Raw genomic sequence first — 26,298 nt, 5'->3', positions numbered from 1 at the left:
CCTCCACACAGCAGCTGTCACAGCCAGCTACAAGCCTTCGAGACAGCAGGTAAATCTGAATTTGCCAGGAGCATGCTCACCAGCTTGACACTTACCTCTTCTTTTAGTGGCTCAAGAACTCCAGAAGAGAGGAGGACATGCTTATCCAGGGGACACCTGCAGCTGTTCCAAGGACTGAGCAGTACTTTTCTCCAGCCGATCACTGAGGCATAGCAGTGACTTTCCCGCGGCAGATGAGCCACATTGATGGCCCGTGCATCACTGCAGATCCCTGTGAAGTTTTGCTCCAGTGGGAACACCTCATGCAGGTGGTGCTGGAGTTCTGGACCTCTTCTGCAGCTTCACTGAAAATAGCATTTCCCCATCCCATCCTCAAGCTCACCACTCAGGAAGCTGGGCTGCTGTTTCCAAGCTGTCAGGCCTCCCCTGTCTCAACTGGCTGCACGGTGCCTCTGTGCAGAAACGGGGACCTCCACAGAGCAACCCGAGCCCCTCAGAGCCCCTTCTAGAGGCAGAGCTGTACGGCCACGTCACCAGAGGAACCTCCCTCCAAGCACATTGAGTGTTTTACCAGCAAAGGCTTTTGCACAATGAAGCGGCAAGCAAAGGCATCAGGGCTCACGTAGTTTCATCACAATTTCCCAGCAAAGGGGCTCACATGAAGACACCCTTAGCATAATAGGAGTCGTCTTTATTTTGATGCAGTTTAATAAGTGTCATCATTGCTCAGAAACCTTCTCAAAAGCACTCCCCAAAGTGATGCACAGATGCATGGCCAGTACCTCCTGAGCCCACGCATCTCCATGTGAGCGGGCAACTGGAGCAGCTCCCCCCATGCGCTTCGCCCCTTTTCCCGGAGGTCCACGCAGGACACAGAGCTGTTTCTGGACACCCAGTCTATACCAGCTCCCCAACCCTTCCTTCTCACTGAGGTTTCCCTAAAGGATGGCTCAGTTACCTGCAAAGCAGCTCCTGGACCACAGCACTTCATAAACCTACGTAGGAAGGTAAGCCAAAGCTGGGGGCAGTGCCCCTTAATAAACTCACTGAGGCAGGTGAGCAGCTGTTTGTCAGGCTGCACAGATATCCTCACAGTAGCATAAGCCATCCTCACGCACCATTCACCCTGTCTTCAGTGGGAGCAGCAGCCAGCAGGAGAAAAGCTGGCTCCTTGAGCTGTTCCAGCTCTCCACACACCAGTACGCAAGGCATACCCAAGGGAGCAGAAACATCTTAAAAGTTCAAGGCAGCTTGGAGATGGCATCCCATGAAGGCTGGTTAGCACAGACCAGGAGCAGCAACAGCAGCGCCCAGGACTAAGCTGGGAGGTCTGACAAGTACCTAGAGAAAGCTGCTGTGGGCATGTCATATAAGAAAAGCAGCAGCAAAAATGAGACAGAGTTGAGCCAGGAGTTTCTTGAACCCACGTTTCCTTTGTGACCTTGTCGGAACAGAAGACACACGTGCAGAAGGCCATGATGGTGTTCATCTACATACACAAAAATCAGCTATTGCTTCTAAGGAGAGTCACCCACTGCCAGCTCCACCTCAAACCTGTCACACAACTCTTTCACCCTGCACTACAGGCAGAACAAGGTGTGTCAACAGAGAAGTGTGCAGCAATCCCTCTCCCAGAAAGCAGATCGCCCGAGTCCCAGGGAATGACCCTCATCACTGTTGGGAGGTCACATGAAGGATATGCAGGTTGGTGTGAATGACACTGGATATGTGAATATATGAATTTAAGTTAGTAAGGGAAGTTTAGAGCACTGAATTAAAAGAAAAAAGGTTTAGGAAACAAGTTCAGGGACACTGCAGCCAAACTTCTGAGCCACAGACTTTTTACAGCCTGGGAAAAGGTTCCTACGTAGGTCCAGTTATGAATCTTTCAAAGATGTCAGGCTCATTAATGACATTATTGCCGTAGCTCATCACCACCCAAATCCATCTAAAGCGTAAGTTGAGGCAAGAGCAAGCAACCACTATGCTACCCACTTACTGTTTTTCCTCCAACAGCTATCAAGGTTATTACCAAGACTTGTCTTTTCTGACCTAAGGAGGGGAAAGGTGCTGCAGTCCAAAAACAAACCTCAAACCAAATTGAAACTCACCTGACAAACGGGCCATAAAAAAAAAGTTCTGGTATCTTAAGCTTGGTAGTCTAAAGAGACGATTTAGACGCAATCATTAACTCAAACAGCAGCTTTTCCTCTAAGACTGAATGTCCCAGGAGTTGGCTCAACATGAAAATTTATTGTTGCAACTTGGTGTAGATTAGGGAACTTGAACATATGGACACGGAAGCTTGCTATCAGACCTGGGAAGAGGAAGCCATAGAGCACGTTCACGTAGACTAACGTCGAGATCTGCACACACCACCACACTACAGGCTGTAATAAGCAATTGTCTGTAGCTGGCGCTGGAATATAAAGCAGCAACAGAGAACGATAGCTGCTCTTTTACCACTCCAGTCTCTGCCCCCAAGCCAGTCATGATGCTCTTTTTCTCTCTGCCTTGCAGCACATGCCCTACTCCCCTGAGCCCTCCTCAGAGGCAAACGGGAAGAGGCAGAGTGACATTTTGCATGTTCTCTCCTCCCCCCTCACATCTGTCCATTCCTTCGCTCATAGAGCTCTACATTATTCCTCAAGGCACAGACGTGAAGGACGTACCAAGATGTGCCAGGCTTCTGCAAGCTATTTAAGCTTTCCTCAGATTCACCTCAGCGCATTCAAGCAACAAAGTATGCAATTAACTGGGAAAGTCGTTTTTAATGGTTTCACCAGTAATAAGAGCCACTCAACTACTGGATAAACTACTAATGCCTCCATAGTTGTAAATACAGCACAGCAAGACAGACAGGACTTTTGGCAGAAAGACAAACACAATTCCACTCCATTATCACCTTTTTATTGTTAAAAGGACAGGTCTTGACAGTGGAAAATAAAGGATGTTTCACAAGGCGAACAGGATGTAGCGTCTACTGGTCCTTCAATTCCTTCAGTCGTCTGATCGCAGATTTGACTGTCACTGCAGAGGTGGTACTGGAAGAAGAAGACGACTCATGTGCACGTGGCAGTAGAACAACCCGCGCCAATGTTATTTTTTGGAGAAAGAACTAATCATTTCAAATAGTTATCGCCTGATTGCATTGTCAACAGGGGGCTAATTCCACTTAAGATTTTCATGACAACAAAGCGTAGGCCTTTGCCTACAGAAGCACATGCAACTTCACAAGCTACATCTCAACCCAAATTATCCAGTCATACATCAACTACACGCACAAGTGTGTGGGCTCAAATTCCTAGCGACTGTTATGCGTGGGACAACAGTGTCTTCTACCAGAATTGGGGGGGAAGGAGTGTAAAGAAAGGGAGTAAGCGAGGGCACCATCACAATAAGGATTATAACTATTCAATGCTTTTAAAACAAAAAACCACCATGGAAATAACTTTCCTTGGAGTAAACCTGATTTTGCCTATTGTATCTGTGTCTCTGAACTGAAAAAGCTAGGGTAGTAATCACAAAAAAATGCTGTTCAGGCTTTGAAATAAGAAGTGAGAGTTCCCTTACACAATTAAAATTTTTACATAGTCAAAAGAAGCACAGGGAAAAATAAACCCCAGCTCAGAGGCATATTTATTAGAAGCTGTTGAAGCTCTTTTTAGAATAGGTGGGAGGGACACCTGTCAGGTGTCATCCATACAGCTGATTCCACCCAGAGATGGCTGGATGAAACAGTCATGCTCTCTGCTCCTTTTCTTCCAATGTCACCACAGAACTGGCCCAAGCGTAATACCTCGTACAAGCAACAACTGTAGTTTGCATCTCCAGTAAGAAATGCTACTACAGCCAAGGCACAAGTGAGACTACTTAAGTAAAAATACTTGTTTCAGCATTTGCAGATGTTTCAATTTCTCTATTTGAAGTTTGGGAAAAGATGCAAAGCTTGCATTTTTGAAGAATAAAACAACTACTTTGATAAAGCCCAGAGAGATAAAGAAATTGTGGAGGGACCCACCAAAACCAGCAGCAGTAGCATGATGGATAAAATGCAATATTCGCAGAAGCTGCACAACAGATACTGGAAAGAATAGAAATCAAATCCAATTTGATCTATTCCAATCAAATTTTAACAATGCAGGCAAAAAAACCCCCACATACCACTAACTTGAGACAGATCTACTTAACAGTTAGTAGATTAAAAAAAAAGAAAAGCTGTAGCATGCCTCAGCTATGTAAGAATAAATGCTGATAGGAGCTTCTTCATTTCCTTACTTGTAAGTCCAGGCACCACCAGCAACTGTCTTCATGCAGGATCCACAGTGCCAGATACCCACAGCCTTCCTCTTCATTTTGGTCTGTAATAAAAGGAAAAAAAAAAAAAAAAAAACCAAACCACTCTCCATCAGCTGAAAAAGCCAGCTTCAGGCAAGGACTTCAGCATCACACCACAGCATTACCCATAAGCTTAGTTAAGACAGGCAAGGATCAGGGAATGTTTTTATTCAGATTCTTCAGAACAGGGGCAGTCCTTCTGAAATGCTTTTTCATTCAGATTTAAAGTGGGTTGTTTCTAAGTGTATCATCAAAAATTCAGCTCTTTTTGAAGGAGAAAAATAGTAAGAGTTACATTGGTCGTAATAACTGATATTCTCACCTTCTCTGATGACCAATGTAACACTGCTGTTCTTAGTGCTCCCTGAACATCCCAAGATTGCTCTAAACCCCCTTTCAGTATCATCTAAAAAGTGAGTGGTGGGTACTGAGCTCCCTTCACCCGGGCCAAGTCTCCATCACTTGCAAAGATGACAATGGGTTTGGCTAGACCTATACTGGATTTAGGGAGCTCTGCAAAAGGGGTTATCAACATTCTCATGTTATGTGAGAAAGACACTAAATATTAAAAAAAACTAGATGGAAATCTTTTTAAGTTTCCAGCCACTTAAAGATACCTACTTTATAGACACCAATAAAAATTATCTGGGCAAAGCACAACCTGATGGGCCTCTCAAAACTGTCAAAAATCAGATTTAAGAATGAATTTTGTTTATTTACATGACCAGATAAGATTACTTATCAGAAATTCTTCCCCATCCAGAGTTATACAGCACACAAATATAAGTAAGCAACTGCAATCAAAAGTTTTAAGTGGTAAAAGCAAGCTCTCTTCCTCTTCCAGATAAGCTGTAAAGTTACTGAAGTTGGGGAGGAAAAAGCCCAAGTCATGCCTTAATTACCAGGATAACAAGTGTGTTGTTTTAATTCTGTCAGGTCTTTTTTTAGATACCTAAAACATATAGTACAGCAACATTTCTCACTATTCTGTGTAATGAAATATAGTTTATGTTTGTTTTTATTTAACTACGCTAAACACGCACATGACATGTCTACTAACTCTTTTCATTTTATAAGAGATTCTGACAGTAGCCTAAAGCCCACAATAAACCAATCGCTGTCTCAAAACTAGTCAAGTTATCTCTTCAGTAGAAAAACTACCGAAGCATCAAACTGCATTTCTAGTACCAATAACAAAATTAAAGAGTTTTTTAGGGAAGGTCTCTCACCTTGCCACAGAAGGAGCAAGTATACTTGGCATGCTGGCTAATTTCAATCTTCTTCACCATTTTCCTAAGGGACGCACCGTAACGGGTACCATATTTACCCACAATCCCAACCTTCTTGGTGCGCTTAGCCTGTTGGGAGACAAACCAGAATACGCTTCAACTTTACTGAGATCGCCATCTCCTCGGCAGCCCCCCCTCTCCCGACGCGACAGCGAAGCGCTCAAAAGCAGCGCTGCAGCCGACGGACGCCCCTCCCCGACGCTGTAAATAGAGTATCGGTTATGAAACGACACTCACGCTGCCGCAGCCTCCCAGCTTCTGCTGGGGCGCGTCGGGCAGAGAGAGGCCCGCAGGCTGGCAGCCAAGCACGACCGAAGCCCCAGGGCCAGCCCGTCCCCACACGGAACGCTGCAGCCGGCGGAGCCCCCCGCCAGGCACCGCCACCCCCTTACCGCGCAGCCCGCTGTGAGCCCGGGCCCGGCCTCTTCCTGGGGCGCCTACTCGGCCTTCCAGCGTCCCCCCACTCACCCTCCTCGGCGTCTCCCCACCGCCCCCTCGCTCGGGCCATCGCCCACAGGCCACCCCGGCGGGAGCGAGCCCTTCTCGCAGCCCAGCGCGGGGACGGGGCCTGCTCGGGGGCAGAGCCCAGACAGGGCCCCGGCCCGGCCCGCAGGCCCTCCCGACCCGTGCCCCGCCCGCAGCGGGCTCCGCGCTGCCCCCCGCCGTGCCCCGCGGCCTCAGCGCGGCGGCCCCGGGGCGGATGGCGGCGGATGGGCCGCGGCGCCCCAGCCCCACTCACCATCTTCCTGCCCGGCGCCGGCGCGGAGAGAGAAACCCCGACTGCGCAGGCGCAGTATGAGCCGTCGCCGCCGGAAGTGAGGCGGCGAGGCGACAGAGCGCGGAGCGGATGGGACTGGGAGCGGGCCTGTCTGCACCGTGGCGGTGCGTGGCTCTATGGTAGCGCTGTATCTTCCGTACGTTTATCCCAAGACAATGGGGTTACCTAAAGCACACAAACAGGAACGCAGCTGAAACTTGATGCTGGAAGAGGCATCGCTCAGAAAACACCGTGTATCCATGTGAAACCCAAGCGGTACGTCAGCCACCGCAGCACCGGAGGGGAGATGTAGCTGAGAGCTCAGATTCCTCGATTTCCACCCAAGGAGGCTACACCAGGAAAGGAGATGGAGCAGTTACATTTACTCACCTCATTTTTGAAGAGAATAAGTAGTAGGTAGATGTCAGAATTAAAAAAGGAACAGCATGGTGCTGCAGAAGGGGTAAAAAAAAAATATATATATATATATATAAAAAAAAAATCAATGAGGATGAATTCTAATCTTAAAACATACCAGCCCTAAACCCAGAGGTTTCAAGATAGCCCAACCAGGTGCAACCATGGCATCTACCCGATTTCCTTGGGGTCATCCAGCATTGAGACAAGCAGCCACAAGGCCTCCACGTGCCGCTGCGGAGGTGGAGTCCCGGCACCCAGACGGTGCCCCCGGACACCTGGGGCACCCGAGCCGCCTCCACCACCAGCACCAAAGTGCGCAGCTGGGACCCGGGAGGGTGAGCAAAACGTGTACCAAAGCCGCTGAGCTGCAATGCTCATAACGGGATTAACAACCCATTAACCTCCATTAAGAAATGTAATCCAGTTAGCCCAAGAGCTTTTTAATGCAGAGAGCCAGCTGCAGCTCATCCCCTCCTGCCAGGAGGGAGCCGGGGCTGCCCAGCCCACCTGGAGAAGCCATCCCCAGGTACTTTTTGCAGGTGCTTTTCCTCCCATGACAGCCCCATACCCACCCCGACTGCCTCAACCCATGACAGCCCTCCTCTTCGTTTGCAGTCTATTTAATTAATAGGGAATTAATGACTGGAGCATACCCTGCCGCTATGTTAGCCTTTCCCTGGCTGGGGTCCGTACTTTCAGAGATGCTCGTGGACAGATGCTGCATCCCCTCTTGGCTCTTGCTTTGAGGGTTTGAACACTCACATTTTTCATTCCCTCTGTCATGCCAGGCTCCCTGTTCCCCAATCATCCCCGCAAGTTCTCTCCCTGTCTGAGCGTGTCCTCCCGGGAGCCAGTGGGCCAGAGCCCTGTTCCAGATGAGGACTCAGCAGGGCTTTAGGCAACAGTATTTATATCTCCCTCTGTTGAGTCAAAATCTCATTTGATATATCCTAGGAATGTATTTGCCCTTTTCAGATCCTCATCATAACGATGACTCACAGAATACATCTTTGATACCAATGTATTAAAAGAAAAAAAAAAAAGAAAACAAAAAGTTTCTTTGACTGCTTTGTGACTATTTTGGTTTTTAAAAAAAAAAAAAAAAAAATTGTCAGCTAACACATCCAGGACGGAGGATCTGCTGCTATTCTCCAGTCTGTATGTACAGAGTTAAAGTTCACCGTGACAGTATAGTGCGTGGTCATACCCTTCATCTACCAGCATTACAGACAGCTCTGCCAACAACCAAACCCAACCCCCTCAGACGCCAACCATTCCAGTGCTGCCAAAATAAACGTACATTTCCGTGTGACCCAGAAGATAGATAGATGCAGGCATGCCAGCACAGCTCCAACAGCCTTGCCTCGACAGTCCACCACCTTGAACTCTTCTACATGCCCCAGGCTGGCCAGCTTCGCGTACTGAAGACGTAGCTCAAACTGCTCCATTTTAATGTTTGGTTATTTTTATCTGTTGTTCCTGGTTTGGCATCCTTCCCAAAAACATGTCTTTCTCTAACCAGGGTGAAAGCAAACACAGGCACACAAGCAGTTAACCAGTCACAGTAAGATGCTCCAAGATCTGGTAAGATGGGTCCTTCCCTTTACTCTATCAGGCTTTGGATAATGCCAAAAACTTAAGTTACACCATCTTCGATGGCCAGGTGTAAGAGTCCCCACAAGCACTGCATGTTCCTGAGCCTGCCTGCAGGTCTCACTGGCAACCTGCACACTACCTTGTACAAATTCTCATCAACAACCCTTGGAGATCCTGTCTGAGCCTGCTGGCAGCTTCCCAACCACCTCCTCATCGTATTAATGACAGTCTAATAGTGTAATTGGGCTAAGGCCTGCACAGTCTTTCAAATCCCTTGATGTAATGACTAAAAGCACTTTCCTGCAAGATTCTTCTCCCCTTTTTTCATCTAGTAAGGATAAAATGAATCTCAAGTGTACTTGAAGAGCCTTTGTAACTCTGCAGCAAACTAGCTGAGATTTTACGGGCCCTAACAAAGAAAGAGTACACCTAGCAGTCCTCTAACAGGGCTGGGATTTATCAATATACGGATGAGATAAATTGAGTTTATGAGAAGCAGAATTCTCCAAGGGTACTTCCAACAAATTTCAGAAAAATACTATTTTGAAGTAGCTGTAGCTTTACTAGGAGGAAGAGAATTACTCCTACAGGAGATGACAATATGGGTATACAAATAATGTCTTCCGTATTTTTTTTCAGTAGGCAGTCAGCAACATTTCTCACCCCTTACTCAGAACAACCCTCTCTGCAAGTAGAAAGATCACATGTCCTAGAAACAGATTAAATACTCCGTGTTCAAGAAGAAAGATATTTAAAGATGTCAAAAAGTGTGTCTTTATCTCCTGGCCAGCTGTTGGAGCAGGAGAAATTATGTTTAGCTCTGTCTCAAATCCAGAGATAAAGCATTTCCTCCTGTTGGCCAGTCACATGATCCTCGGTCCTACTGCTCTTGACTTGCACACACGCCAAAGCACCTTCTGCAGTCATGAATGAAAAACAAGTCTCTATCCAGCACAATTGCATATACAGCCTGTAGGGCATTTCCATGACGACACTTGCTGAAAATGGGGTAAATAAACCTTTTGATGCAGGAAAAAATATCACAGTTATCAGGTTGATCTTCTAGCACAAACTTTTTCATCCCCAGCCATGGAAGAGAGGGCTTTTTGTCAGTGTCTCGTAACTGCACGCAGCCAAGCATGCTGCCTGCGTAGCACGTTAGCTACTGGCCACCAGAAGCTAAATGTAAGCCTTGAGTTTTCTTTTCCCCCATCCTTCTCCACAGATTATGGCTGCAAAACATAGCTAGCTGGTACCTCTGTGAAATTATATCTCCTCCTGTACTCCCTGGTCACATTTGCTTAACACTACCCCATTTCCAAGTATCTTCTAGTACTAAGACCAGAAGTGTGAAAGACATTGATTTGGGATCACGCTACACCACATTGGCAATAATACACAAAAATATGAAAAACAGCCAGAGGTGTCTGAAAAGATCGGTTGTGATAAACAGAGCCATTTGCCCTTAGATCAAGCCCTCATCAAAAGTGGCCTCTAGAGTTTTTGCAGTGGCATCATCACTGTGAGGTGGAATCAGGCCATGCCCAAGGGAAAGTGAATGCATCGCAAGCTCCTGAAAGGAACCGAAGAGTGGTTTTGCTCAGGCAGCACCGAGGATGGGAGTTCAGGTCTCCCAGTTCACAGGGCTGAGAGGATGATAGAGACTATCACAAATCAAAAACAGGCATTTTAATCACTGCATCAAGCAACAGTGCTGCTTTTGGCATTCTCAGTGTAACCTGCACATAGCTGTAATAGGAGCAAATAACAGGTCCTAGGGTACCTGTGTAAATGTCTTATGGAAGTAGTTGTTGATTCATCTATAAGCAAAGTATCATGGGAGTTTCCATTTTGAAAGTTGATGCATTTTAGAAAGCACAAAAGGAAGTGTCCCCAAAAAGACCTCTCTTTCAGCCATTGTAAACATTTTAAAAAAACGCTAATATTTCCACTGCATCATTTATTTCTCAAAGCTTGAGATCCAAATGGGAGATGAAATTCTAAAATGGAAAGAGTACCAAAAGCTTGGGAACCACAACTTAAAACAACTTTTTATTTAAACAGCTCAGTCCAGAATCGGTTTCTTACAAAAAGAGAACAAAAGTCCGCTTATGTCCCCCTCTCCTCACTCATCTGTGGAAATCAGTTGCGAGTCTTGAAGAAAACACACACACGCACACGATTCCTGAGCAGCCAGGCTCAATCCCTGGCAGTCAGCACAAGCTTCACCCTCCACTGAGATAAGAAGCGCGGGCCATGGAGCAGGTCCTAAGATTTAGCAGATGAGGCCAGAGATCAGCATGCTCAGGCAGATGTGCCTAACAGGCAATACACACCTCCTGGCAGATAGTTATACTACTTAGTTTCAAGGTACTGACAAAAATTGGGGGCTCTCCCTCCTCCCTCCCACCTCTACAAAACACCAAGATCTATCTGGATCTTTTCTCCTCACTGCCAAACTGAATACCAGAGAGCCAATTTGCGAGTGACCCAAGTAAGGGCCAAATTTTGCCAGTGAACCAACTCCTATAAATAACATACTAAAATTCTTGGAGAAGGAAGACCGATTGTTAAAAGCACTCCCCAGCTGCTGAGAAGTTAGTTTTCACAACAGTTCTGCCTTGTGGGCAGACAACCATTATCTGCTTTTTAAACAAAACAACTGTGGAAGCTGACATGCTGAAACAAAGCAGTATGCTACTTGCCCATGGCCACTCAGTAATCAGCAAAACCACGACTGCAAAATCTGCAGGCTGCCAGGTGTGTGCTGCTCATCTATCACGCTGTCAGATTGCCTTCTCATCCTTTTGAGATGAAACGCACTGGAGTACAGAAAACTTGAAGTCTTTTATTTTTGAAAACTCAAAAAATAATACTTGATTGCTTTTTTTTCCTTTTTTAATTAAAAAAAAATCTCTTAGCTACCTTCTCTTTGCTGTCACCATTACACTTTAAAAAAATCCTCAATACGCCGCTTTTTGGGGGGACTCACTGAACACGTCTCTCCCTCTGTATCTTGCAAGGCACTGCCAGAGTCAAACTCACAGCAAGCATCAGCTGCCTCCAAAAGCACAGCTTCATCAGTGTAATCTTTGCTCTCAGAGAAGGTCCTCTGGAAAAGGTCATAGATGGTCTTCTGCTTTGGATCTGGCTGAGAAATTAGAACAGGCAGAATCCGCATTCACATTGTCATATAAAAACAAAGTGAGCAACAATGAGCAACAATCAAAGGGTACTCCCCCTGAGACAGTGCACGTGTGTATATCTCATATGATATATGCTATATATATACATAGATCTCAGAGACATATATATGCTGTGGAGGCTATCATATCTCCTTGCATGCAGCAGGTTTGGGAACTCTCTGTGGAGAGTCCAAGTCAAGGCATGGATCGTGGGAGGAGCTGGAGAATCTGGGCTGTGGCATTAAAGGCAGAACAGGTGTAAGGTCAGCCTGCCAATCACTTGCCAATCTAGATGTACACAGGCCAAAGCCCATTCAGCCTCTCCCAGGGACCATTGATATTCTTTCAGGTCAATTACCTTAGGGCAGTAATTAGTGGATTCAGCTGTTTTGGAGAAATTGGTTTCTGAAAGACCAGCTTCCCCCAGCACTTTGATTTTCTCTTGAATCATTGGCCTAGGAGAGATAAACAGGTATTACTGAAAGGAAGAAAATATCATGCAAGGACACTGTGTCATTTAATATGTGTAGATGAAAAAAAGATATAACAGGGGTATAGAGATGGCTTTTCTACCAAAGCTTGTTAGTTCCTTAACCTGTCCTGCTCATGTTTATGATGACTGTATGCTGTCTTGGGATATCAATCAATCCAATTTAAATAAGTAACAAGAGGAGGATTTCAGGCTATAAATATCTGGAGAACACACATATCCAATAGGGAAACTAGTTGACTGAGGCAACAGCAATGGTACGAAGTCAGAACAAGACGACGCAGCTAAAAGGAGTCCCAATAGCCTGTGTGTTCAGTCTCCAAAGCAAGCAATAGAAATCCCCACCAACAGATAACATCAGCATTTCTAGGGTATCTCCCAATGCACTGCAGGAGGAAGAAATCATCACTGGCCCAAGAGGCCCCAAATGCACCTGCAGACTGGACACTTTGAAAGAAGCAAAGGCCACAGCACAATTAATGCATTTACCAAATAGCCTTGTCTTCTTGTTCTTTTTCTCGCCTTTAAAAAGGATGCCACTGTCCTTCTTTCAACAGCCATATTTCCTTCCCATTAAGCATTAATGACTGCATGGACAGTATTTCACAAATAAAGGCAGAATTACTGTCAACTTTCCATGAAACGTGCGTGATGCATCAGTTTCCAGATCCCTGTATTGTAGGGTTATAATTATTTACCATCATGATATTCTGGGAACTGCACAAGTTCACTTAATTCATTCGTTCCTTTAAACAAGGTAATAAAGATGTAATTTTGGACTTCAAATGAACTAGCTGGTGGATAATTTCTTTTCATCATTTGCAGGTCAGCTCCCTTGCAGTACTAAGGATTCCTCAGACCCTCCCCTTTTCCAGGGTGTCAGATTCACCAGCCCTAACAACCAGGGTCCACTGATAGCTCTCGTTGCAGCCAAAAAGGCTCAGACCACAAGTCTCCAGAGGTGGGTCAGTAGCACTTTAATCCATCTGAAGGGCTCACTGAAGAGCAAGAGGAAAGCAACAGTGCAGTCCTCCTCCACAGCTCCCTGTCCAAGCACTCAGCAGCCAGATTGCTCCTCAGACCTGATCCACAATACGATGAACCATCTCCAGTGTCCGTTGACTTTGCTTGAAAGTACTCAGCACTTCACAGTACCCCAGCACATGAATGCTCTGGGCTGTATCTAAGAAAATTCCTTCTCCTTATACAGAGGCTGTGAAAGTTTTAGATGCATCAACTCTCCCAGAATTTCTCTCAACATCCCTTTCTTTGTCAGATAACTACTTTTATTCCTCCTGCTTGTCATCCACTTAACTATGTTCACTGTGGCCAGGCCATGTCACCAGCTCACAGCAGCCCTGATTGGCAGTTACTGCTCCTCCCCTCACAGGCTGTGGAAATCACCACTAACATTAAGCACCTTATATCACATATGTGACAAACAGTGAAAACAGGCGGCAGGAGAACCAAAGTGTCTTTTTCTCTTCCTACCATAAGTAGTCATCTGCTGTGCCTTTAGCCACCAGGTAGTGAACATTAACAGAGCTGGTCTGTCCAATTCGATGTGCCCGATCTTCTGCTTGAATCAAAACCTTTATGTAAAAACATGACAAAGAAAATAAAGTGAGAGCTGCAACATCTAAGAAATAGCATAAGCACCAGAGAACAGGGAGATTTCCCTTCTTGGTTTAGCGAATATTTCTCATCTGGATCCTGTTAACACCTGCATCCTCAAACACAGACTAAGCCCAGAAGTAATCTGGTGCACCAGGTTCCCAAAAGGCACTGAGCATTTTTCAAAAGTAGAGGGTCAGCATTGATGATGGACCCGTTCAGGTCTTGGCTGGGCATGTTGTTGAGAGCTCTGTCAAGTTAAGAAACAGGAGCATGTTTCTCTTTCACGCCATCTTCTCCAGCCAGCAAACTGTGTAACCAGCCTCACTAGTTCAAGCCCAGGCACCTGGGGGTGCACAGACAAGTAGCCATCAGAGAAAGAAAGAGGAAAAACCCTAGAGAAAGTCCCCTGCCCATTACATCTCCTCCCAAGCACCAACGTTTCTGCTCTCCAGGGAGCATCCAAACCCCATCCCCTCCAGGACGCATACCCCTGGGTTCCAGAAGAGCTCTGCAAACACCACCAGGTCTGCAGCAGATAATGTCAGGCCCATGTTTGCAGCAGTGAGGGACAGGACGGCCACAACCTGCTTCTCCGAGAACTGGAACTTCTCGCACAGAGACTGCCGCTCAGCTGAAGGTGTGGAGCCATCAATGCGAATGTATTCAACATGCTGTGAAAAGGCAGAAGACACTTTTTAGAGGCCTTGTGTCCCCTTTCCCATATCCTCCTTCCATGTTTTTGTGGATTCTGTTTCCCTTCCACATGGCAGAACCAGGAAAGTAAAAAGGCAACAGTTGTATCTTTAAGACCTTTCCTCATCTTTAAGGCAGAGGCACTGTAGCTCAGCATAAAATGTACCTTCCCTCTGTTCACAGCGCATGATTTGCTCCTATGTCCATTGCTCTCCCACAAGCCCTGAGCAACAGGAAGAACAGCAACAAGCTGGCAACTCAGGTACAGTGGAAAGGCAACTGTCTTAATATGAAGCTGAACGCTGTCTGCGTGCTGATGTTAGAGCTGCTACAACATCCCCAACCTCCCTAAGTCTTCCCCTGTTTGTAATGGGAGGAGATGGAATCCTACACATCTCAGTTGCCCTGTGGTAGGCTCAGGAGAGGCATGACAAACTTGGGTAGTGCAGGGCCATAACTCTTCAGTGTCCAACCTCCTTGCTCTACTGGAGGATGCTACCACAGAGGCAGCAAAGTCACCACCGCCACTGTGGTTTACAGTTTGGAATATTAACTTAAACCATCCTTCATCACATTGCCCCAGCATGACCCAGAACTCTTTTGGGGCATCCATGGAAGTCTCTCATGAATAATTAGCCAAACACTTTTGAAGTCAGAGAGATGAGTGGCAGGTCTATGAAGTCTCTCTATAGTATACCAGTTCAAAAATGTAAGAGCCCCACAGAGATAAAGGAATGTAACCAAAGCTGGATTTGTGTTGTTACATTCTCCATCTCTGAGGAAAGCCTGGAAGACAAAGCAGAGATGGCCACACACAGTAACACTCCTCCAAGAATTCCCAAGCTCCAGAGCAGATGATGGAGATTAAAGAACCTTAAATACAAAAAAAGCCATTCAGCTAATACAACGTGCATCCTGTGAGTCATTCACCCTGACAACTCAGCTCTCTTGCTGAAGGGCGCATTCAGAAGTGCAGCAAGCAGAAATTATCACTGCCACTAACTCTCATAAACTATCTGACCAGCCATAACTCCGGGGAGCTCTTAAACAGCTTTGAAGTTGGAATAGTGGCAACGTTAAGACAACTCAGTCAATTACTTACTTTCTTCTCCAGCTCTGCAACTATTGCATCCAGCACTATCTTGTGATGAGCAAACACCAGAAATTTACGATTCCCACTTTCCAGTAATTCCAGGATGTATTCTCTACATGAAAGAGGAAAAAAAAAAAACCCAAAACTCTACAAATTATGTGCTGAGAGAATACAGGCTTTGCTCACAACAAATTTTAAAGATACTGCTCATCTATACACAGAAACTAGGAAATAGGCTAGCATAAGAAAGTTGCAGTAAAATGCAAGTAGCAAGTCAAGACTCCTACAGAATAAAAAAGACATCGCAGGAAATTCCACTCATTTTTCTTCACCACAGCTGGACAGCTGCCTACATTTATACTTGTGTATCATTGAGAATCAATTTATTATATCCTACTTGAAACATGACATCCCAGACCAGTCAACTGGAAGTCATCTATACTTATTTGACGACCTCAATCACCCTTCCATATTTCTAACTTTTGCATAATCACAATAGACTAAGATAATCTGTATATGGTTATCCTTTCTATGTTTACTTAGGATTGTTTTTATTTTAGAAGAAAAGGTCTGTAAATGCATGGATCAGAGTATCCTAAAAGTAGCTTTTCTTGCAAGGGTTCACACTGACAACTTACTACAGCTTAACAATCTAAATACATCAGCTATTTCTAGAAATTATAGGCTCCTGACCAATGAAAGGTAACAAGACTCCCTTTAAATGCAGTTAAACAGTGTTAATTAAATGAAAACATCTGGCTTTTGCCTGGACTAATAGCAGAGCTACAGAACCCATTTCTATATAGTAACTTGTGACACAATCAGGTCAACTGGAGCCTGAAAAACACCTGTAAGCCTAAAATTTGTAACTAAGTATAGCAATAGCCATCAGAACAGAAGACAGAAATGTCACCTTTTCTTTGGAATAGCAAAGTAGTTGCAAAGATCAGGAATACCAAGTTCTTTGCTAAATACAGCACAGCTTAGGTCAGAGGCAACTGTCAGAAAACACCAAGCAGGATTTCCAGCGCTATATTAAGATGTATCAGTGCTTTGCAGACAGCTCCCAGGGTTTATAATGTTCAGATCCCAATTATGTGACAGTATCACTTACCAAAGAAACTTGGGAGAGAAGTGGGATTGCTGGATTTTAAAGCAAAACAAATAAAGTGAACATTCTGTGTAGCAAGCAGATGCCAACACTCACAATTATTTTATATCTTATTCCCATATTCCATTTAACAAAGGGCTAGTCATTTCAATGGAAGACTTTGTCATCAAGGGTAAGACATGAGAGCTGCTGATGATCATAGAACAGTACCATTAGTTAGATGGTACTGTACCTTAGGAGCTTACAGTAAGTGGTATTTTAAATGCTACTAAACTCCAGAAAAAAAATATGGACTAGTTCCTACCAGAGAGTCAAGTAAACAGCACTTTACGGTTTTATATTCAGTTCACACTTGCAACTGAAATAAAAGGAAGAAAGTCTTCTAACTGTTCACTAACATAAAAGGAAGAAACTCTTCTACGGAAATGAGCACTGGGACTCTGAAGTGCATTTCCGTGCCAAACAGGCAAATTCTGCAGCAAGGTCTGAGACTGTGAAATCACACAGTGCACATCAGATGGTCCTTACATTCCGAGGGCTGTGGAAAAGTAAACTCTCTTCATGTTATTAGCATTCTACTTATTAAAAAGTCATGCTATATGACCTAAAGCAACTCCTTTGCAGTCCCAGCAGAAAGGCTAAGGATGAAAGGGCACAGAAAAAGTCACAGAAGGAAATTATTCCTAAGGAAGACAGAGTTAAAAGCACACCTATGATAGAAAACTTTTGCTACTGAGGTCCCATATGAGCTCTGTGAAGAACCAAGAACTTCAGTAGGGGCTGTGACATCCTTAGAGCATGCTACAACTAAAGCTCAGTCCATCTCATAAGCTTTTTGGTTCAGGGTTCCTGCTGCAGGACTGCAGCGCTCCTCTTCTCAAATTCTGTTGACACTTTTAGATTCATTACTCCCCCTCTCCTTAAATTGAAATAGGGTCCAGACCAGGGAACTTGATCCAAGTCCCAAACACCAAGTAATTTTAGGTGGTTCAAATGACAGTTTAGATCCATATCTGGAATGATATCAGAAGCCTTATTCAGCCTAGGAACTCTGAGAGAAGAAAATGTTTAGTGCATTGTAATTAAAATCAATTTTTTCTAAGCTGGCTTGAGGCTATGCTTCATGTCCCTGCACTGTTATCTCTAAGGCACCGTTTTCCTGTTCTCAGCAGAAAAACATATTTCACTAGGCAAGAATGAAGCAATGACACGCAGCTTACACGACTGAGTGGATTTTAGCTTCTGCTGTTCTGTTGTAGAAGAGGAGAAGAGCTTCCTTCTCCTGTTGTTTCTGCAGAGAGAAAGAAAAATAAATGTGAGTCTCAGAAATGCCTTTTCTCCTTCCTGCTTACAGATCTGGGATGTCTGCTGCAATAAACACCTTGCTAGTAAAAAATCAGCCTAAAAATGCACAACAAAAGGGGGCTGGAGGGGGAAGTCTACTCGCCACTGCATATGGCAGATACTCACACACTCCTATTTCTGATACCTCCCTTCCTACCTCCTACTCAACTCCTACAAGTTGGATGGTAAGCATATCACAAATGTAGTTTTGGTTGAGCAAGCATTTCCCAACTAAAATGGCAAGGAAAACTCCTAAGTTCTTACAGAACTGTATTAGCAACCCAGGTGTCTAGAACATGCATTTGCCATCCATACAACAAAAACAAACAAAAAAAGCAAAAATACACTTTTTACATTTTTGGCTACTGCTGTGTTCACAACACAGCTTCAACAAGGCTGCGTTTGTAGGCTGAATGCAATTACAAGGCAAGACAGAAGAGTAAATACAGAGGCAGGAGGTATGAAAGACAATTGGAAAGGACTAACTGGAGAGGAGAAAAGAGAGAGAAAATGGTATTTCACACAAAGGGACAAAGTAGACCACATAAATCAAAAGGAAAAAATGCTGAGCTGGTTTGATTGTGTTGTACATTCATTTAAAACTGTGCCTTCAACAACCTTCCACTGTGCCTTCACATGAGGTGTGGCTCTGACCTTCCTTGGAACTCAGGGTACTGTTTTTCCACTGATGTTTTTAAATAAAGGTACCTGAAATATCAATGGCTCATTATGAAAATAGTTTCTGACTTACACTTTGATATCCTTTGGCCATCTTCTTTGCTTCAGCTGCCAAGACAGCTTTGGTCTTTGCACTAATGCCTTCAGGAGCCACCACAACCATTTTGCGTTGCTTTGCTGGAAGCTGGGAAAGCACATCTGATTTCAGACGTCGGATCATGATGGACTCTTCCAGCAAAATTTTCAGTTCAATTAAGTTGGATGATCGAGAGTAGTCCCAACCCCATGGCATCTGGGAAAGATCAAAGCAGTTATCAAACTTACAAGAGACTGACTCTTCTGGTCTGCAGGTGATCCAAGAGTAGAATAAACTTTCAAGGAACTGGACAAGGCAAGAACTTAACGGTCAGTAGGAAAAGAGATTTGACAAAAACGGCAATAAGATAGAAGTGTACAAACTAATCCACCCAACATGAGAAGGTTACTTATAAACTTCCCTTCTTCCTATCTACCAGTGCTCTGGGAGGTGCAGGGAAGAGGACTACACAACAGTAGGGATTCCTACCACAGCACTGTGCCCTGGTATTCATCCTCACACAGCAAGGTGTTTCAGCTCTCCACTTGCAGCTTTGGGCAGGCCGACAGAACTCACTGCAGTTCTGTGCACACACATTTACCTCAGCTTTAAGCAGACACACACACAAAAATCTTCTCTAACAGCATGAGGACAAACATCCTTAACCCAAATGCCTTCACAGAGATGTTACACTTGTCTGACATTCCTACTAAATGCTAGGTCAAAATTGCCTGCTTTCCACTGTGACCTGTCTCTTGATCTGCTTCCTGACATACTCTGTTTCTGCCATTACCATGTTTGGCTCAGACTCAAGCAAACCATAAATAAATTGTGGCCCAAAATACATCACTCCAAGCATTGCCTCTTCAAAGCATCATCACTTCAAAGCTCCTCTGAACAAACCCTTCGTTCATTCCTCCTTGAAGCACTTGCCTCTGAACCTGCCCTATCCTCCAAGATCCTGTGTGCAGACAATGTACACCTGTTCAATTAATCTCAGCTCATGACTTCTCCTACTAGTAAGCCCACAGTCTATCATTTGTTCTCCAGGAAAGAACAAATAAGCTGACACATAGTGCCATTAAAATTGGTACATTCCCCAAAGGAAACATCTTTAAACAACTTTCTCTTGGACAGGAGACCAGTAAGGTTTTTATGCTGACTTAAAGGGTAAAGAGATACCTTTCTTCTGAAGTTTCACAAATAAGTATATGAAATACAGCTACAGAAATACTGAAAACCAAGGGGCAGGGAGGAATCTTCCTCATAGCTCTCATTCCAAGTCTCACTAGCAGTGTCACAAAAAAAAGACAAACCTACAACCTCTGGTCTTGGAACAACAATACAAAGTAACCCCCTACACACATATACGTACACCCTCCTGAATTGCACATAACGGAGATGTGACAAGCCTCAGCACCAACCCATTTGATCTGCTGCTCCACTCTCATTGTGCCACATGAATTGCTAAAATAGATTTAACCTTAAAAATTCATATTTCTTTTCTTTTCCTTCCCCAAGAGAAACCTGCTGCAATACAGAACTGGAAGTAAAACAGGAAAAAGCTTCAAAGTATTCATGGCACCCTCCCTCCTCCTGTACAGCACATGAGACAAAAAACAAATAATACCAGCCATGAGGTTAGTCATGTTACTGACTGTATTAAGGGATGGTGCTTTGACAGAACAGGGATGAGAACATGCCAATGAGACAGAGAGGAGGGATCAAACAGCTCATAGGCAATTAAGACCCCTCTGATATCTGGAAGTGAGCATTCCTACTTCAAGTTGAGGTATAACAGGACAATCTGCAATTCTGTTGCTATGTTTTACTGATATGAGCCATTAAATGACTTCAGATTCTGGCAACTACAGCCACCATTAAAACTCATTTGACTTAATCTACTCCTACATAATTATGGTACCATCTGATTATCTATAGTTGGTTCATTAAAGCAGGAAACAACTCAAAACCTAGATATAAAGCCAGTTTGGATCCTATAGAGTTAAAACTTTGGCTCCGTCAACAGCATGCTGGTATACAGCTAGAGGTAATAAGCCCACCTGGATCTAAGCCAAGCCCTCAGAAAGCCAACATGGGTATTACTGCTCTGCTTCCCTGAAACCAGGAGTCCAATGCAGATAGATCCCTCAGGTCTGTGAAAGCTGGCTCAAGTCGAGCTGGGCTTATTAGCTTTAGGCATGCTGCATGAAAGCTGACAGTGCTGAGCCCCCGTCTTTGTGCCCCCTTTCTGCATTTCTTCAGGCTCTGCGGACCCAATAGAGCAGACGTACAAAACCAAGAAGGACCCACCTGGCACTGCACCCAGCCTCATAAGCCCTCTGCCTACACTGCTCAGTGCGCTGGTAGCTAAGTAGCAGGGATCAACACTGACTAGGCTGCTGAGCAAAACCTGCTAAGGGGCCTGGACACTCTCCTCAGGCTACCTCATTCTACTCACGCAGCCAATGTTTTTCCACTTTCCACTTCCATAACAGGCAAGTGATACGTATGTTTTGTGTCCAGGTAGCACAATTCATTTCAGAAGAGTAACGTCATCATAACTGAAAGAACAAGGCACAGAGCCAATATACTATCTACTGCCACATTAAAAAGCATATACAGGGCAGAATCCCTACAGTATGTTCAGATTACTGTATTTCTTTTACAGTGACTGTTGCTGGAACAATTTGCAAACAAGAAAACATGCTAATTCTGTGCTGCACCTAGCTAGTGATAAAAAAGATTATTATTTTTGGAATTATTAAAATACAGTTTAGTATATCCTATTGTGGAAAAGAAGAGAGAGAAAAAAGAGGGACATTTATTTTGCCAAAATACACGTCTGGCTTTGATCTATAACATTCCAGAACAAATGCATCCAACTGTGATTTTCTTACCAAAGTGTTACAGCATCTTACATGAGTCAGTAAACTTATTACAGTGTTAGCAGAAGCTGCCAAACTCTTACAAATTCAGAGCATGTGCTCAGATAGAAATTATTTAATATTTGCCAACATCACCCAGTTTGAAAAATGAATTCACAGCATGTATTTTGGGAAACAGACTTGAGATATTTTGTAAATAAGCAGGTGACATTTCACTTGCTGCATTTTTAAGAGTACAGATGCTGGGAGGTTCAATTACAAAATTATAAACTTTTATTTTGTATCTTTTCTAATCACATCTGCCAGATATTTGCAATTTTCTGTCATAAAATGTATTATCTTCAAACAGAAAGTTGTCAGGTTTTAGTTTTAAATTGAATGGTTCAGGTTTATCAATTTTTCTTTAATCTTATAATGCAAACATTTATTATTAATATCAAAACATTTTTACACAGCACCTTTCATCCTGACAGATCTCCAAGAGCCTTGCAAAACCTCTCTGGTTCTGTGCAATTCCATCCCCACTTATAATGCTGCCACTTTGAGGACAGAAAGAAGAACCTATTTAAGTAATGACAACAAAAGTACCGTAACAGTTCTTCAGAGAACATGTAACTCCTAACACAATATCAGGTTAGAGCTCCAAAAAAGAACATGAGGAACATACTACAGTCATAAGGGAACAACTATAGTCATCAAAACACCTTTTAATTTACTCATAGCTGAGTGGATCTATGGCAACCCAATATTCAGCAGTCCCATTTTTTCCTCTAATACTACCTACATCTCTTCATTTCCAGCAGCCCCACTTCTCTAAATAACCAAATTCTTTCTAGGTTCACCCTACCCTTTGCTGACATTAACTGTAGCAAAATGTCCCAGGTGAGTGCTAAGAATACCAGTAATGTTCAACTGTCTAGTAGAGGCAGGTCAAACAGAGAAACAAAATTGTACTAGAAACCCTGCAGAGGTTTTGAAGGGAAGCCAATACAGACTGTGACCTCCATGCTGAGTTTCATTGTAGGTTGAAAACTCATTTACTCAGAATACACTGTTACAACCTGGATCGTGCCAAACACAATTTCTTTCTTTTATCCAATTCAACATCTTACCTGAGGTCCATATGCCTCGGAATTGAAGCAACAGCTAGTCATGCAGAACTTTACCCTCAAAGGGTTTCTGAAACTTCAAACCTATTTAGACTCACATGTTGCAATTCAACTTTCCTTTTTACTGCAGAAAACCAATGAGATTAAGCTGCATCTCTTCATTTCCCAGTAGGAAGCATTCTGGACACTGCTCAGTCAGGAATCTTTCAACAAAGATAATGAAGCTCAGCAGAAGATGTGGCCCTCTCCCTCCATATGATTCCTACCATGGATGGAGAAACAAGTTTATCCTCTGCCAGGAAAGCAGTGCTTTGCTAACATAAGACCTTTGCTGTGATCTTCCAGAACTCAAGTTCTGTATCTGTGATTCTGCAAGCTAAATGGCCTTAATCAATGGCATCAGCATATGAGTACCAAAGCCAATGAATCACTTATCTATCTTGCACATTTGGACATACGTAGAACAGCACTATGCTAGCTATGAAAATAAAAGTGGGCATTCAGATCCAGGAAAAAAGGGACTTGAGAACTTTGAGACTGTAATATGAATCTGCTTGATGGAAACGTGGCATATGTTAGCTACCCCAAAAAGAGAAAACAAACACAAAAGTGCTACAAATAACTGTAACTATTTTTATGTCGTACACTGATGACATTCAGTTCTTCTGTAAGTCTTTCTGAGCACTGAAATGGTCATTTGGTGTTTCCAACCACTCTGATGAAAGTTATTGCCCAGTCTTACAGAAAATGAGACACAAGAAGTGAAATGGATTACTCAAGAACAAAGAAGAGCAAGCAAGTTCATGCACTACAGGTCCATGCTCACACTGCCAAGCCATTCTGTGCCACATGCTAACTGCTAAATGCTTGCCCTGGAAGAACTGGAGGGCAAGCCAGATTAGAGGGCTCTTGTTCCAAATCAGAACTCAGGGGAACTTTGGTTCCCCTTTTTGTGTCTATGCAACCAACACAGAATATCCTAGAGACTCCTTGTACAACAGGCAGCAGCAAGAGCTCTTCTTCTAGCAGTGTGTCTTCCAACACACACAGCAGCCCTAGAGATGGCAATCCAAGCACAGCTGAGTCGCCCATACATTGAGAACAAGGCAGACATCTGCCATCATGGCCGCAAATGCTGGCTTCCTGGAAAGCCAAGATCTTGCAGTGGTTGGACTCAATGACTCTGGTGAAACCACTGCTAAGCAGCTGGCAAAGATAAGAAAAGTTAATTTATTTTTAAGATATGCTGAGGACCACATCCTTTTCCTGAACTAGAAGAAGGTGGAATATAAAGATGGACTACAAGTCGTCTTTTTTTTTTTCACTTGCCTGGAGGTATAAAATCCAAAATCCCAAGCAACAGAGGCCTTACTTTGTTAAACAGTCACTAAAACAGACTGGAAACTGGGTTTTTTGGGGGCGTTTTAATCAATTAGCCCAAATCTGCAGCTGCTTAAAGGCTCCACAGTTACTCTGCCCATTTAAAACACTCTGGGGGCAAGTTCTTATCAGAATAGGGCTATGGAGCCTTTTTTTTTTTTTTTTTTTTTTTAAATTCAGCTTTTTACTTCCGTGGCTTTCAGGGCAGATTTTGACAAGAAGCTTTACTGACTCTATGATTCATGCCCACCATTGCAGTACCTAGAGCTTCTCAGGTTGAGAGCTTTCAAAACATTACTCTGGAATGAGACTTTCTCAAAAAAGATGTAACATCAGACAGAAGGAAGGAAAGAAAAAGCCTCCACATTTTGAAAAAAATGCAGAGCCCCGGTCTGCCACTTCCCCGATTGAAGTACCTTCCTGGCGTCACAGTAGCGTAGCCCAAAGGAGTGGAACTGCGGGAAGAAGGCTGGCTGGACAGCTGCGATCTGCGTGTAGAGCTCCGCAGGCCGCGACATGGCAGGGGTTCCTGAAAGCAAGATCACTCTCCTTGCAGCCTGGAAAAGCAAAATGGAGCAGTGTTATCATACAGCTTACAATATAAGCAGAACCTGCTAAGAAGTCATCCCCAGTCCTGAAACAAAATCCCAGAGCCACTGTCTAAGCACCCTAAATGGAAGAGTACGTCACCTTCCACAGATACTTTCAGCCTTCGCTGCCTGAAGACACTCAAGGACGGTGCTTAAAACTTCTAGGAAGCAAAACAAACCATATTGTTTCTTATTCATCATCCACATGATGTAAGGGAAGGGGACATCAATTTTTATGACAGTACTTTCTGAATTTGCATTTACTTACTAGACACATTAATATCTTATGCCTGGCTCAACATTTCATTTGGCATCAGATGTCACAGGAAAATGACACACCCTCTCAGGTATACCCTCACCTCCAAAATAAATTTTCTTGTAATAAACCTATCACAGCAAGCCATAAACAGACTGTCTTTCTCACAAAAGCAGAAGAGATCCAGAGAAGTAGGATTTTTTCTTACTTTTTGTCCATTTTTTTTCTTTTTAAATTCTACTAGCAAGGAGAGAAAGATGAAGCTGCCTGAAGTAGGACCAGAAAATGCCCACCTGACAGCCATGGTGAGTCTAGGCACAGCTAGCTGGATGCTAGAACATGAGTTAATAAATATGAATCATGTAAGAAGATTGTAAAAACATGTGTTGTAGGGGAGACAGGAAGGGGATGGGAAACCTGTATCTAAAGTAGGTGCTCCCAAAAAGTGGGGAAAAAAATTACGCTATAGACATAAAAGCCTCCAAGATGCATTTCTACCCTCATACCTCCATTATTATCTAATTCTATCATTAGATGAGAGCTATGAATTTCTACTGCTGTAAATTCACATATAGTAGTTAAATTACAAATGCCTTGTAATTTCCTGCATGGTTTAATGCAGGTTCATTAAAATAACAAAGAGATTCTTGAGTGACATCTGTACCAACAGCTCATTCACATTTAAATGAAAAAGAAAATGAAATTCTTTTATCATTTTGCTGAGATCTACCAGTCACCCAAATCTATTCAGCTGATTCATCCACTTGTCAACCAAATCTGGTGGAAAAAGAGTTCACAGACCAGCTACCGGAAATTAATTTCAGGACTCTTATCAGATATTTATATATAAAAGTTGTAATCAAGGTGGGACCTGCCTTCTCCCTCCATCCCTATTAAACAGATCAGAAGGAAATGTGATCGCCACCAGGATCAGACAATTCCCACAAACATTTTAAAAAGCAGGATATTTATTGAACTAAATAAGAGGAGAGGTCAAGCCTTTGGACACATCAGAAGGTGAGAGTTAGTTCGCACAAGACGGAGGTGCCTATGCTACTCAAAAGAGGGAGGAGTCACAGAGGCCAAAGATACCAGATCCCATAAGGAAACAAAGTGATAAAGCAGAAATTAGGTCAGTTTTTAGAATTAAGGTAACAGTCGAGGACAACTGAGCAGAACCTAGACAATATCCGATACCTTGCAGAAGCCTTTGAGGAATAAACTGATACCACCCTGAGAAATCTGCTAAAACACAAGACAAGCCAGTCCCACATGTGCAAGAAACCTCCAAATTAAACTTTTTCCTCCTGGACTAACAGAAGGCCACTGCTAGAAAAAAGACAACATGGAGGTCATGCAATTACAGACAGCTCATTTCAATTAACTCT

At 43.7% G+C, this 26,298-nt stretch overlaps 2 protein-coding genes across 3 annotated transcripts in view; both read right to left on the bottom strand.

Annotated features, from left to right (window-relative positions):
• Positions 1-2,894: 2,894 nt before the first annotated feature.
• RPL37A (ribosomal protein L37a) lies at positions 2,895-6,421 on the bottom strand. Its single transcript, XM_075711167.1, has 4 exons — positions 6,367-6,421; positions 5,568-5,696; positions 4,279-4,361; positions 2,895-3,044 (listed from the first exon to the last, which is right to left on the bottom strand). Exons 1-4 carry the CDS (start codon positions 6,367-6,369, stop codon positions 2,981-2,983), a joined length of 279 nt encoding a protein of 92 aa, XP_075567282.1. The 5' UTR covers positions 6,370-6,421; the 3' UTR covers positions 2,895-2,980.
• A 1,766-nt stretch (positions 6,422-8,187) lies between these two features.
• The window catches only part of SMARCAL1 (SNF2 related chromatin remodeling annealing helicase 1), a 42,244-nt gene continuing 24,133 nt past the window's right edge, over positions 8,188-26,298 (bottom strand). Inside the window, exons 9-17 of one of the 2 annotated variants that reach the window (XM_075710217.1) lie at positions 24,481-24,621; positions 18,685-18,903; positions 17,810-17,880; positions 15,488-15,590; positions 14,181-14,363; positions 13,567-13,667; positions 11,944-12,040; positions 11,446-11,551; positions 8,188-8,318 (exon numbers count right to left, since the gene is read on the bottom strand). In XM_075710217.1, coding sequence (XP_075566332.1) covers positions 8,317-8,318; positions 11,446-11,551; positions 11,944-12,040; positions 13,567-13,667; positions 14,181-14,363; positions 15,488-15,590; positions 17,810-17,880; positions 18,685-18,903; positions 24,481-24,621 — 1,023 coding nt within the window. In that variant the 3' untranslated portion in view covers positions 8,188-8,316. Of the gene's footprint in view, positions 8,319-10,726; positions 11,552-11,943; positions 12,041-13,566; positions 13,668-14,180; positions 14,364-15,487; positions 15,591-17,809; positions 17,881-18,684; positions 18,904-24,480; positions 24,622-26,298 lie in introns of those variants that run through there. The other variant, XM_075710218.1, reaches the window with a different exon arrangement.

This window comes from Pelecanus crispus, chromosome 5, assembly GCF_030463565.1.
Source record: "Pelecanus crispus isolate bPelCri1 chromosome 5, bPelCri1.pri, whole genome shotgun sequence".
Lineage (NCBI taxonomy): Eukaryota > Metazoa > Chordata > Aves > Pelecaniformes > Pelecanidae > Pelecanus > Pelecanus crispus.
This window is presented reverse-complemented; position numbering and strand designations above follow the sequence as displayed.

Bases quoted from the DNA above. Each gene is read 5' to 3' on its own strand.
- RPL37A (XM_075711167.1), bottom strand. The intron at 4,362-5,567 runs GTGAGAGACCTT...CTTTTATTACAG, and splicing joins CTTGCTCCTTCTGTGGCAAG to ACCAAAATGAAGAGGAAGGC. The intron at 3,045-4,278 runs GTAAGGAAATGA...TTCTTCTTCCAG, and splicing joins GGTGGTGCCTGGACTTACAA to TACCACCTCTGCAGTGACAG.